Source organism: Octodon degus, unplaced genomic scaffold (assembly GCF_000260255.1).
Source record: "Octodon degus isolate 3935 unplaced genomic scaffold, OctDeg1.0 scaffold00220, whole genome shotgun sequence".
Lineage (NCBI taxonomy): Eukaryota > Metazoa > Chordata > Mammalia > Rodentia > Octodontidae > Octodon > Octodon degus.
The window spans coordinates 3,024,672-3,038,602 of NW_004524796.1; the positions used below are offsets into that span (position 1 = coordinate 3,024,672).

The following is a 13,931-nucleotide window of genomic DNA, read 5'->3' on the forward strand; positions in this document are numbered from 1 at the left end:
TTCTTTTGTCGGAACCGGGGATTGAACTCAGGCCCTTGTGCTTGCCAGGGTAGCGCTTATTCCACTGAACCATCTCCCCAGCCCCTCTATATCTCTTTGCCTCTGCTTCATGTGATGTATTTCTTTCCTGTATTGCTCATTCATGGAATCCGTCATTTTTCTAATCTCTATTTTTTTTTTTTTTTATTTATTTATTGGCGGAACCGGGGATTGAACTCAGGTCCTTGTGCTTGCCAGGGAAGCGCTTATTCCACTGAGCCATCTCCCCAGCCTTACCATGTTTTATAATTGTTTATTGAAAGGCAGACATGATATACTAGATAAAAGAATTGTGCTAAGTTGACCTTTAAGGACATGTTAGGAAGGTATAGGAGAAGGAGGCTCTGTAGTCTACAAGGGTGAAGGCTTGCTGATTCCTGAGATGCCCTCAGGGGCATCATTCTTCTTAGCTTGCTACCAAATAATTTTTTCTTTTCAGTGGTACTAATCTCCTTAACAGTCATGCCTCTTTTGACCCAACTTTATACATGGTTCTTATGGGGCAAAATGTTACATTTCTCAAGTTTCTCTTCTCTACCTTTTACCCTCAGTTCTTACTATAACTTTGGCTAAAAGCAACCAGCCCATCCCAGTCTGAATGGTGGGCTCTCTTGAAATTTCCTTTGCCAGCTTAAGTAGTTCATTGTCCTTAATGTCATTCTTCTGTCAGATCGCAGGACATGGGATTTTGCTGTAATATAACACCTATGGCCACTTGTTCAACTGTGATAGATATCTTGTTTCCAACTGAAACCTCCTAATTTTGGTTGGGTTTACTGTCTACACTCCTTTCAGTATGCTGGTATTCTGAACTGCACTGGAATCACCCTTCGGGTTCTGCTCATGCTATCCTATGGCTTCTATAGCCAGTGTCTCTAAGCCTTTCCAAATTCTTCCTGCAAGCCAAATCCAAGGATTCTAAACTGCATGGTCAATCATAGTTATACTAATTACTACACTTCTCTGGTACCAATTTTCTGTATTAGATTTTTCCATTGATGGAACACAAAACCTGACACCCACAATATAATTTAGCTCACAGTTTAGGGGAATTCAATTCATTTGTCAGTTAGCTCCAAGGCATTTTGGTGGAAGGCTATGGTTAAACAAAGCTGCTTTGTTCCATGTGGCTGGGAAGCAGACCAGGGGAAGTATATGTGAATGGGAAAAGACCATATGTGTACCCAAGGTCTTGACTCTATGCCCCACCCAGATACACTCAGGAGAGTGATTCACTCATCTTCTAGGTGTTCCTTAATCTAATGAAGCTGACAGGTCAGGATTACCAGTCACCTAGGTCTGGATCTCCTAGGCTGTGCTCCTGTACTGTACTCACAGTGCTTCACAAGTAGTCTTTGCTCCTTTCTTTGCTGTAGGAGTGAGGGCAGCTGGTGTCACATATTTCCTTTTTCTAAGATGTATTAGGCCCTTGTAAACCAAAGTGAGGTTTTCTAGTGGTTAACTAGTTTCTTCTGAGGGTAGACCTTGTTTAAAAGAGCATAATACTCTGGGATACTGGAAAATGATTATTCTTTTTTTCTCCCTCTGGCAGAGGCGGGAGGGAATTTTTCTCTAGTTTTCACTTTGAGGACCTGGAAAACTCTTAGAGGTGAAATTGTAGAAGTGAAATGATCCTGTGACTGGATTCCTTGGAGTTTTTACGGTTATCCTCATTGCAAGTTAATCCATCATACTCGTGCTCTAGCCCAAGAACTGGTTCCAATGGGCTTCTGTTGGTGGGCTCCTGCTCAGATGAGTTGTGACTTTCTGAATCCACCCACTACCTCCAGCGTCTGTGACAATGGTGTGTCCTGTGGCCTCTCTTCTTGGACAGATTGAAGAAGAGTTGCTCATTTTTCAACCCATCAGCTTTTTACATGTCAGGGCACAGTGACAACTTTTAAGCTTTTTACACATTATAATGCTCAACTTTAAAGTATATAATGTTCAAATGCAAACAAGTCATTGGAAATTTTCAAGCCAAATTGTGACTCTAACCAACAAGTTTCTATTTTGTTCTAAATATTTTCTTTTCACGAGGTCCTACTCAACCAAACTAGAGTTAAATCTAATTCTGTTATATTTGCAAATGGCTCACGATGTCCTAGAAGAAGGCAGTATCTAAGAGCAAGTATGTTCTCAAGAGAGCCGGCGTGATCAGAATGTCCATCAAAACAAGTTTCTGAGCTTTCTTCTTCATCACATTTCTCAGGAACAGACATGGTTCTGAGTATTACATGCAACCATATAGCTATCACAGCACGATAGTGTGGATTGGGAGTCCTTTTAGAAAACTATAGCATAAACCAGTTGTCAAGTGGGCTTTGCAAATGGAGAAACAGACCACTTCTAACAGTCAGTGATGCTAAGCTATGCATTCCTGAGGGAAGAAAGAATTGAAAAGCAACTTTTCTTTCATAGGAGATATTGCCAAATGTCTCCATTAGATGACTCTTCATTAGATGATTGATTTTCTATATATGAATTGTGAATCATTACTAATGAAAGGTTTTTGATATATTTATCTATCTTAGAGACATTGGGTGCCGCTATTTTTTTCTTCAGGATGTTCATGTATGAATCAGGAATGAAAGTAATGCTGAAATATTCAATAGTGGCTCTTTAATGACATCAAGAGAACAATTTCAAGTTACAGATGGGAACAGACAGAGAGGGCTTTGCTTGGCACAGGAGTCTGAAGCTCAGATGTGCAAGACAGAGAAATAAAATACCAGCTCCAGAGAATATTTTGAATGTTACCCTTCTTTGTGATAGTCCATCCCATCATGTAATTGTCACAGGGTATCAAGTTTTTAGTATTCATTTCCTGATACATTGTTCTAATTTTTACCAGGAAGATTTATTTTGAAGCTTTGGCTTGACTAGAATTACAGGTGTAAGGACTGGTTCAAGTTTAAAATATTTACTTACTATCAACCTCTAAGGAATCGCTACAAGTCTAATCTAGTAGTGAGACACTGAGCACCCTGTAGATCCTTCCTTAAAACACCAAAAAAAAAATAGTATCAGCCTCTAAGATATTAAGAAATCCCATGTAGTAGTTAAACATTGTAAATATGCTTCCAGTGGATAATAGAATTTTCAGAAACCATTATCTATGGAAAAGTCATGGCCAGTGTGTGGACTACTGTACATTTTGAAGAGCTGCTTACCCATGCCTTATAGAAAAATTTAAAAAGGATTTAAGAATGATAGGCTAATAACTGCAGTGTAGGCAAAGGGTTTTTTTTCCCCAGAAAATTACAACTTATGTTTTTGCATCCATGGCTATTAGCTAGGCATTTTGTGAAACATAATGTTAAAAACAAAAAGTAAGTTACTTCTTCACTCCAACATTTCACAGATTCTGGTAGAAATGTAAAGATCATGGCTCTTTGCACTGTCTCTGGGAAAGGCTCTTTTGCTAAAATTCTTCTCATTTTTCTATCCTCTCACCTCAATTATAATGTACTCTATTCATTATTTCAACTTCTCTAGTCTTATGGTATGAATCAAGATCTGTAAAACTGGCCAATAGCAGAATTTAATGGCCCTTGAGTAAAAGGAGGTTTCTCTTGATGAAAGCCAAGGGAACAGAAAAGCAAAATATATGCTTTTGAAATTTAATTCCTATGGACTTTTATTTTTTTCTTCAAACTATACTGACTGAAATGGTGGAAAATACAAGTAGCTTCAGAGGAGCTGAAAAGCTGTAATCAGATATGACTTAAACTTTGGCACTTTATATTTGTATCTTTTGGAAGGGCTTTCTATAAGGCTCTCTGGTATTCTGGCATGTACTCAAGAGATATTATGCGTCATGTATTCATTATTATGCTATAAAAGAGCCAAGTATTATCTCAAAAAGTTTTAGCTGAGTTTCCTGACCACACAATTTATATGTGGACAAGGAAGGTTCAAATAGGCCACCCAAATTAAAATTAAAGCTTCCATTTTGTGAATAAGAATCTCCTTAAACATTTTCATAATGTAATCTTCATTGTTCATATTTATTCACTCACAAATTGTGTTTGTACAGCCTTTTGCAAATGTACATTATCTTTCTTGAAAGCACAAACCATCATTGTGATGTACTTTATTGCAGATAGCGAGATATCTGAATCATTCATTTCCATCTTATTTTCCTTCAAAATCAGTAATGGCTCTAACTTGACATTTTTAGCATTAACCCCTTCCATTCTTCTTCATTTAATTCTGTAGAAAGTTACTGCCCATAACAGACAAGGATGAATTCAAGGTAGAGAGCTGGTGTTGGTAGACATTTCTATGTCCGCTCCAATGATGAGCTGATCTGGATTCTGGTCCTAGTTCTGACATCACTTCTATGTGACACTAGGAGGGTACTATTTTCCCTGAGCCAATGCTCCCACATAACAAAAACATGTTAATAATTTTCCCTTTTATAGGATTATGATAAGAGGAGTGGGAGATGTAAGAAAGAACATGGCATAAGTGAAAAGCAAATATAATATATTGCAAAACGGTTTGTAGCTTGAACATTCTGAAAGACTTTAAGAGAAAGGTGAGCTTTTTTTTGTTTTAAATTCATGTGTTTGGTACAAGGTCTTACAACACAGCTTGGATTCATAGTGACCCTCCTGTTTTTAGCCTCCCACTGCTGGGATTACAGGTGTGTGCCACCATGCCTGGTCTTGGTCACCAGCTCAGCACACCCAGAGGTGGGGCTGGTGAGGCATGCTGTACCAAGGATCAAAACTCTGTCCTTGTGCTTGCCTAAGCAGGCACTTAGTCTACTGAGCTATTTTGCCGGCCCTTAAGGTGAGCTTTTGGGAGGCATACCTGAATTAATGGCAAGTTATCACAGAGCCTATTATTTTGATGAAAAGCATGCAGAGCCTAATGCTTAGCTCCACTGAAGATGTTGCTGTATTCCATGTGAATGTTACACTTGGAGCCATGAAGTACTCATGGTGTTTTCTTAGGGGCAATGCCATCTAAATACTCAGAATAAAGGTTTGATGTTGTTCTCACTGGATTAGGGTCATTGGATCTTATAAGCAGATCTATTCAATTCTATCATGTGTTAAATATTACAAGTAAGCTGCAGGTCTGTATGCCAAGGCTAGTGAGAAAAATGAGAGATTAAACAACTGTTTTTAAGACTTGTGACATTTTGGATTAGAGAGGACCAAAATTGCTGGAAATGCTGCTATAATTCCTAAAACGTTACTCCAGCTCTGTGGTTTTGTATGTAAAACTTTTTGGTTATTAACTCTTCCCTATTCAAAAATCTACCTCTCTCCAAAGATCTTGAATAGAAACTTGAGACACAGATGGAAATTTTCAAAAGAACTTTATAATGTATGTTTATGAAGACATTAATGATTTAAAAATGTACCTCAAGTTCTAGCTATTGAACCAGAACAATTTTAAACACTGTAATTCTATATTGTCTGAAATAATTTTCTCTACAACAAGCTGTTCAAAGTAACCATGGTAATTCAGTAAATGACCAATAATTTCTAAATGTTCACCAAAAAAGTCCTAGAAACTACATCCCTGGCTCTGTCAAAGGTGAATATCAGCCAGGTGCAGTAGCACAGCTGAGGGAGGACATGCTGTTAGTTCTGCCCCATCACCTAAAAGACAGTTATCTTATTTGAAGAAGGAGAGGGAACTATACGCTGCTTTTTCTCTGTGTTTGGAAAGTAAGGCTAATCAAAGTTTTAGCCTACAGTGAAACTTTCTCTCGCCAATAAAGTCTGAGATATAGTTTATAGCTTAGGAAGCTGATTATCTATGTGCTCTGGCACTGGCATTAACTATTGAAAATTGCTTAAAAGTATTGAGAATTAGAGAGGTATGGAGAAATGCCAGTGTACATTGTTGATCTCATCAAATACAGGGACTCAGAGAGCAAATACTACTCTTTTCACACACATAGAACCTGTAATATCACAGACTTCCTCCATGTTCATTGTGGATGTCAGATTAGTGTCAAGGTATTAGAAACCAAAACAGTCTTAACTAGCAGAATTTTAGATGCTCATTTCAATAGGAAGAAGTGGGGGATTGTTTATCATGAAACCGCTGTTAACCACATTAGGTAACTTGCATGATTACATTTAATTTAAACATTAAATTAGTGTAATTATATGTGATATTTAAAGTGTAAAACAAAATCAAATGCCTCAGTCTCCTTTTGATAAGTCAAACTGGAAATGTAAGATGATTATTATTATTGTCTATAGTACATAGATTTCTTAAAATATTATTTTGAATGTATAGTGGTTAGTGGGTTATATAGTATTTCTTTAAATTTTTATGTTTAAACACAACACAAAGACTCCAGAAGGGAATGTGATTTAAGGCCTTCCATCCAAGACAGCATTTTTGATTCTATTTTGTCTTTCAGTCTATTTCATGCTGAGGGTTGATATAGCAGAACACAAGAATCCAAATCCTCATCTCATTGAAATACTGAATTAAAAAGAACAAATACTCATCTCACATTCAAACAGAACTTTCATGGCACATTTTCTGGATATTGAAAATGCTTCTACCTATTTTCCATTGCAATAAACCTGAAGACCTTGAATACAGCATATGTTTATTTGGTTGATAAATCATCCAGCAGTTCTCTACCAGAGATGTTTGCAACACCTAAGGGACATTTGACAGTGTCTAGAGGCATTTTTTAATTTTGTGACCAGCTATGGAAGAGCAAATAACCCCTAGTACGCCTTGGATCTAGTGGAAGCCAGGAATACAGCTAAACATCTGACAGTGGACAAGAGGTGCCCAGACAAAGAATTATCTTGCCCAAAATGTCAGGGGATGCCAACATTGGGCTAAATCTCCAGTCTACACCGAACAGATGGTGTACTCCTAACAGAAATGACTGGTCCCTCATGGCAGAGGATGCAAACTAATAGAGTCAAAATCACATTGGGACACTTCACATGAGTTTTGTTATGAGCATTTCCCTCTCATGGATCTATGGCCTGTGATGAACATAAAATCATTTTTCTCTTATCTCAGAATGAAATATAATTGGAGGGATGATGATGGTTTTACTGCTATAAAGGTCAGGAAGACCTTGGTCATCTGTTTGAAAATAAAAAAAAAATACAGATGCTTTCAAAAAGTACTGCATAAACCTAATAGAGAAGTTGAAAAGCTTGCCTTTCATGTATTACCTATTCCACATTTAAACATATTCTGCAAACGAAAGAAGAGCTGTATTTCCGGTGATCACTGTGTCATCTTATGATTTGGACAATGTTAGTATCTGTAGGCTTAATTTAGCGTACATTTCAAGCTCATGGCAAGAATAGGTATTAAGCATTTTCTAACTGTTTTGGGAATTTTAAAGGTTATTAAGTTCTGAATAACAGTCTCTCATGTTTTCCCACCAAGCTTTTCCCAGCAGTTGAATATATCTGGATCTTATTCTGGTTTTTCATTCTTTTTTTAGCTTCCTGAAATGACTCATGTTCAAACACAACGACCCTGGATGATGTTTCTTCTGCAGAACATTGGATTGATCCTAGGTTGGCTTTCTCTCTTACTCTTGGCTATATATGAACAAAACATTAAAATATAAATTAAGATTCTCAGAATCCTTCAAAAGTGAATTTGTAGGACCTTGTTTAATTTCCTCCATTGTACTCTATGATGATTAGTAAACAGTATTTTTATCCTAGGTGAAGACTGTGTCTTTTATTCATTAACTTATTAATTTTATAATGCACTTTTGTTTTGGGGAATATATAAAGGTCAGGCTCTCCTTCATGGAAATATTGTTTGTATCCAACAGTGTAATGGAACTTCTGCTTTGCTTTTCTCTCTTTTTTAGGAATCATAAAAAACTTTTAAAATATTGTTTCTCTAAGAAAGAATGTAGCATATGAAGTAGAAAGATGGCTGTTGGGATAAAATCAGGTGCAACTGGTTTGATGTCAATTAGTGATTTTTTTCTGTGAAATTATAAACCCTTAGCAAACTAAATTATAAGCAAATGTAATAAAATCTAGTTATAATGCGATGGTTTGTATTACCTTTTATTACTGCATGTCAAATTCCAAGCCCTCTTTTATAAAGCCAACACAGTATTATTCACCTGGAATCCTTACCCACTGGCGTATGAGTGCTCATGAATAAGCAATCCTGGAAACCCAAAGGATAATATGTCAGCATTCTTCTGCATAAGTTCCTAAAAGAAATCTGTTCCAGGCAAGGAGAACCTGGAAATAAAAGATCAAGTTCAAAAAAAAATTAAGACTTGAATCAGACAGATAAATATCTATGAAGACTTGAATCAGGCAGTAGATGAATGCCTAAACTCTCACAGATTGTATAACAGAGAATGTTTATGGAAGTAACCCTACTAAAAAGTATATTTTCTATTCTTTCCGAGGCAACCTAGAATCCTAATTGGGATTTTGGTAAGTTAATACATAAAATGAGCAAGCAACATTGCTGAGAAAGCAGCAAAAGTATTAAAATAGAAAACATCCCTGGCTTTCATCACTTTTTCTTGGAAAATGGGTGCATAATAGTTTTCTTCCTTTTTTTAATGAAGTATCTTGATAAAGGAAAAATGCTTATTTTTCTATCAAAATGACTCATGGCACTCAGTCACGTAAGGCTCTCTCCCCTCATTACCTTCATAGATAACTCTTTGCCGTGCCTATAACCAAGCACAATCTTTTCAACCACTTTTTAGGGATTCCAAAAGGAAGAGGGCTTCTCCACCAGTTGTCTTTAGAGCTTCTTCAAAGGGGGCTTCCCTGAATAGTGCAATAGACCTCCAACTTGGGCACGTAACACAACCACATGAGGAATTATCTGTGGGAAACAGGTGTCGGGCTCCATCCCTAGAATTTCTGACTCTGTGGGTCTGCAGTGAGGCCAGAGACCTTGACTTTGTGTGACCTCTTGGGGCATTAATGCTGCTGAAGGAAGCACAAACAGACCTGACTTTGAGAAATAACAGGTACAGAACTTTTGCTTATGAGATGTGTGCTTTGGAGAAAGCTGAAGAAGCTTCTAGAGAGCTCATGCTAGACCTGGGTTCCCAGGTCCAAACTGCCTTTTGCTTTTCCTTTCCCGTTCACGTGGAACATCAAACCATCCTGAAACTTACTGGATGAGACAATATTTTGACTGATATTTACCATGGAAGAGGTAAGTAGCTTTGACATGGAGAGCTTTGACCTTCTTTCATTACAGAATAAACTGTCAGGAGACAAACACCCCTTGGGTCAGATCAACATGGGGTGGAGGTCACATGCAAAAAGTACTGGCACCGTCTGTATTTGGGTTCCTATGTTTAGATTTTGATTTTGACATTAAACCTTAATTTCTGTCAACTTAATGAGAAGAGCTCTGATGGGTATCTTTGCTTCTGGTTCGAGTGCTCAGTGGTCTGCAACTGGTCAAATTAGAAATTTTGGTGTGAGCCGCTTCAGTTCTAACCTGGGGAGAGTGGGAGTCGGATGTAGAGGGGCTGGAAGAGAGCCAGCTGCCCGGAGACCCTAGGGGGCGCTCTCAGGATCTCACACGCTCACCACCAGTGTGCTCCAATTAGAAACACTGCCCTGTCCACCGCAGCTCATCCTGAGGATAACGAAGCAGAGGGATTTCTGAGGGATCCTTTCCGAGACCCCATTCTTTCCTTTTCTGCCTTATCACTGCCTTCGTGTAATCCACATGAGGTTTAAGAAGTCGGACCACAGCCTGCGGCAGACCTCCAGCCACAACTACAAGAAAGTGTTTCTCGAAATTTAGTGCTAATGATAAGACTATGATAACAACTGTGTGCCCTTTTTTTATGAAGAATCTAAACTGGGAATGGCTGGCCATCCTCATCCCGCTAAGCTGTCTGTGTCATGGGTTGCATGCACCCTGATTTTGGGGGTAGATGGTGTTTTCCTGGAAACCAGATTCATTAATAACATTAGAATGTTTGTTTCCTGAGCCTACACTTAGGCTTCTACTATATTTCTACTTGATGACTGATTTGGTTTTTCACCACTGAACTAGAAATGGTCCTGGAGAGAAATCAAAGGACAAATTGTGTAGGCATTTTATTTAAATATCCATCATATACTGACAGGGCTGTCTCTAAGGAGAAAGTAACTAGGCTATGTTGTTGGAATGCTGAGTAGACCCTGGGAAGCACTAGACACTTAAAATGCCAGTAAATGTGCCGGTGGATTGTAGCCACTTGCGACTTCTCCATCCCCTTCCCAGAATCCTGATGTGCGAGTAAGACTGTGCCTCCCCTATGAGACCGTCTCTCAGAAGGCTGCATATTTATAATCCCCTTTTCTCATCTAAATTGAGAGAATAGAGCAGGATCACCAGGCTTCTGATCAATAGGGGAGGTCGGGCTGACCAGATGGAGCTCTTGAGTGATCATTGAGAATTCAGGCTCCTCTTGGCATCTCCATTCAAATCCCAAGCTACACTGCTGGTAATAACAATTGCTCTTTCTGTAAAGTAAGGCTGAAAATTGATCCTATCTCCTGGGGTTGTACCAAGGTCAGTGTGGGTGGCTGCTCCTGAGGTCTTAAGCTTGGAAAAGACCAAAGACTCAACAAATATTAACCATCGCATCATCTCTACCATCATCATTGTCATTGAAGTTGTCTTCTTTAAATAGAGTTTCACAGTTTACCTCTCAGGGTTGTAACTTTGGTCAAGAAAAGGTCTTTCTTTAGTAGAAAGTGGAGATAAATACAGTCTTTTCTATAAATACAGTCCTCTCTAAAGCCACTAAACCATTTCTAGATGACTTGTAAAAGCTGTCTTGTATTTTCTTTGCCTTGAGTGAAAAGCAGGAGAGATAGAGGCTTCTCCTACCTCCTCCCCAGGCAGGCTTTGTGCATGTGTCACTTACACACAGAAAGAGCCTCTCTCTCTGTTTTGCTTTATCTCTAAAAACAAATTGAAAACTTAGCGTGTTCCATATAGTTACACTAAAGAAATTCAACTCATTTCCCCTGGTACCCATGACCGGCTGAGGAAATGACATCAGCCCTGAAAAGGCTCTGGCACCATCAGGGGAAACCCGGGGAGTGTTGCTTGAGTCCTGGATTATCGTTTCTAATGCTTTTTTTATATTACTATTTGTATTCTTAAATAAATAAATAAATAGGGCCAGTGCCATCCAGCTGGTCCTGGACAGTGGGGTTGCACCTGCTAAGGTAGTATTTTGGGGCTGGGGAACATCACGCACCTCTCAAAATCTGACTGAAACATAGGAGAAATTTTGAGAAGTCAGAGATTTTAAGAAGGTGAATTTTGAGAGCCCAAATCTAGAATAGCCTTAGCCCAAACCACACTGGTTCTTCTATTAAAAAAATTATTTATTTCTTTATTTGGTACAGGATCTCATTACACAATTCAGACTCATAGTGATCCTCCTGTCTCAGCCTCCCCAGCTCTGGGATAACAAGTGTGTGCCACCACACCTATTTCCTGAGCCTGCTCCTGTTCTCGAGTGGCTTATGAAATACGCTTGCACATCTTTCCCATATGCACTCACTGCCCGGTACCCCACTGTAATATCTTTCCAGAACAGATTCTCTGTCACACCACACAGGAGTCCCTCCCACATGCCACTCCACCCACTTTGCAAATGCCTCGTTATTTCTTTGTAATAATAATTCCCTCCACCTCTGTAGTTATAGGGAAAAATACAAATTAAGAAAAAAAAAACCCAAATCTTTTACCTACCTCTTCCCACAGGGAGAGAAAAGATCCAGTTCTGCCCCAGCTAGGCTCCCACCCTTAGCTTCACCTAGAACTCTGAAAACTCTTGGGTTTCTGCCATATGGACTCGATGTGGCCCACTGACCCTGCATTCCCCCTGCACATCAGACTAGGGAGGCAGCATATAGGTTAAGCATAACACAGTGCAGGCACTGAGACCAACGTTAGGCATTTACTTCAGCCCTTTGATTTTTTTAAAATTAATTTTATTGAGAAAGAAATAGCAATGAGACAGTTTCGAAACAGATTAATAGAACAGTTACAAGAATTAATACATTGCATATTGTCTTCGTAGTAGTTATTCATAGTACAAGCTGTGGGCAGGAGACAGGCATTTGGGCACCCAGGTGTGGAGGTACTTAGTGCCCCCTTCTGCCTCAAGCCATAGTGGACAGGGCAGGGTGGCAGCCCTGGTGGTGTCATACAGGAGGGAGCGAGTGCCCAAGCCCTCACCAGCGCTTTGATTTTTTTTTTTTTTTCCAGAAGCGAGGATTCAACTCAGACCCTTGCACTTGCTAGGGAAGTGCTTATTCCACTGAGCCATCTCCCCGGCCCCAGCCCTTTGATTTTATAACAGTGATATAACAGCAAATATTTGTATGACACCGTATGCCAGATAACAGTTAAAAGTAATGATGGTTTAGACAAGATATCATGTCTGCAACTTGTCCTCTGAATACTATGAAGACAATACTATGCAATGTATTATTGTACATTGTAGGTTGTAACCGTCCTACTAACTTGTTTGGAAACTGTTTCATTGCTATTTTATCTTTTTTTCTCATTAAAACGAATTTTAAAAACTAAAAAAAAAATAAATAAAAGTAATGATGGAAGTCCCTTGACTCCCTTCAGAAGCCTGGGAATGTAGATGCACTGTTGTTTTCAGGGCCATTTCCCAGATGCTGGCACTGAGGCCACCGAGGTCAGTTAGCTGGCGGAGTACTGGTAAACTAATGGAAGCTGACTGTAGTGTCTGTAATAATAATCCCTCCCTACCTCACACTGCCGCTTCAGCGGGAAACTGAGATTTAGAGAGTCTAGATTATCACCCTAGCACTGATCTCTGGAAAGCAGTCAACCCAGGACTGAATTCTCCTCTGATTTCTAGTCCAGCAAGCTTAACAATCTTTCCAATCTCTGCTGCTTTTGCCAAGTCTGTATTTTGTCAGTCATCTCGGGGTACATTACTTTGTGAGATCATGTTAATTTTCTTCATAAGGATTTGTGAGCTATGCAGCAGTTCTTTGTTTCTTTTTTTTTTCCAGTCCCACTGCTGTTCTAATTGTTAATTTTGTAGAATGGTAAAAGAAAAAGAAAGAAAGAAAGAAAGAAAGAAAGAAAGAAAGAAAGAAAGAAAGAAAGAAAGAAAGAAAGAAAGGAAGCTTAAGGATCTAGCCCCCAATCTATCACCAGTGGTGAGTGTTTAGGCCTGCATTTTCTTCTGTGCAAAATAGGTGATTAGATACAATGATCCCACACAATCCCACTGAGTGCTGGCTGCCTGATGGGGGCCCATGGCTCTTTTCAGTGGAAACGTGGGGCGGTGCTGTGCGTGTGGCACTGTATATCAAACAGCACATGGCTTGCAGTCGAGTCTGTTGTTCTTGCAGAAATCACTTGGAGATGGTTTGGATGAGACTCCACCAAACTGCACATGGAGTCCAACCCTGAGAATGTCATCTGATTTGGAAATAAGGTCATTGCAAACACAATCAGTAAGGATAAGGTCATACTCCATTTAGAAAGGGATTACCAGTACGGCTGATGTCTTGAGGAGGAGACACACAGCAACAGCCACCTAAGAAAACAGCAACATAAGAACAGGGCAGACTGCAGTGAGGCAGCTAAAAGCCGAAGAACAGGAGAGGCTGTTGGCAGCTACTCTGGCTGGGGAGAGGTGAGATGGGACTGTTTGCTGGTGCACAACTGACCAATTCCCTCACTGTGAACTACCAGCCTCCAGAATTGCAAGAGAATACATTTCTCTAGGGCTCAGCCATTCAGTGTGTGGTTATTATAACAGCCTTCAGAAACCCATTGTCTCCACAGAGGATACTTTTCAAACATTAACTCCTTGGTATTCTTTTCTGCACAATTATTGGAAGAAATGCATTTTCAAGGCTGGC

General features: G+C 39.3%; 1 protein-coding gene across 1 annotated transcript in view; it reads left to right on the forward strand.

Moving 5' to 3' along the window:
• Slc39a12 (solute carrier family 39 member 12) overlaps positions 1-7,804 on the forward strand; it is an 83,992-nt gene extending 76,188 nt beyond the window's left edge. Inside the window, exon 11 of the mRNA XM_004645208.2 lies at positions 7,499-7,804. Within this exon, the coding sequence (XP_004645265.1) occupies positions 7,499-7,627 (129 nt within the window). The 3' untranslated portion in view covers positions 7,628-7,804. The remainder of the gene's footprint in view (positions 1-7,498) is intronic.
• The last annotated feature ends 6,127 nt before the right edge of the window (positions 7,805-13,931 follow it).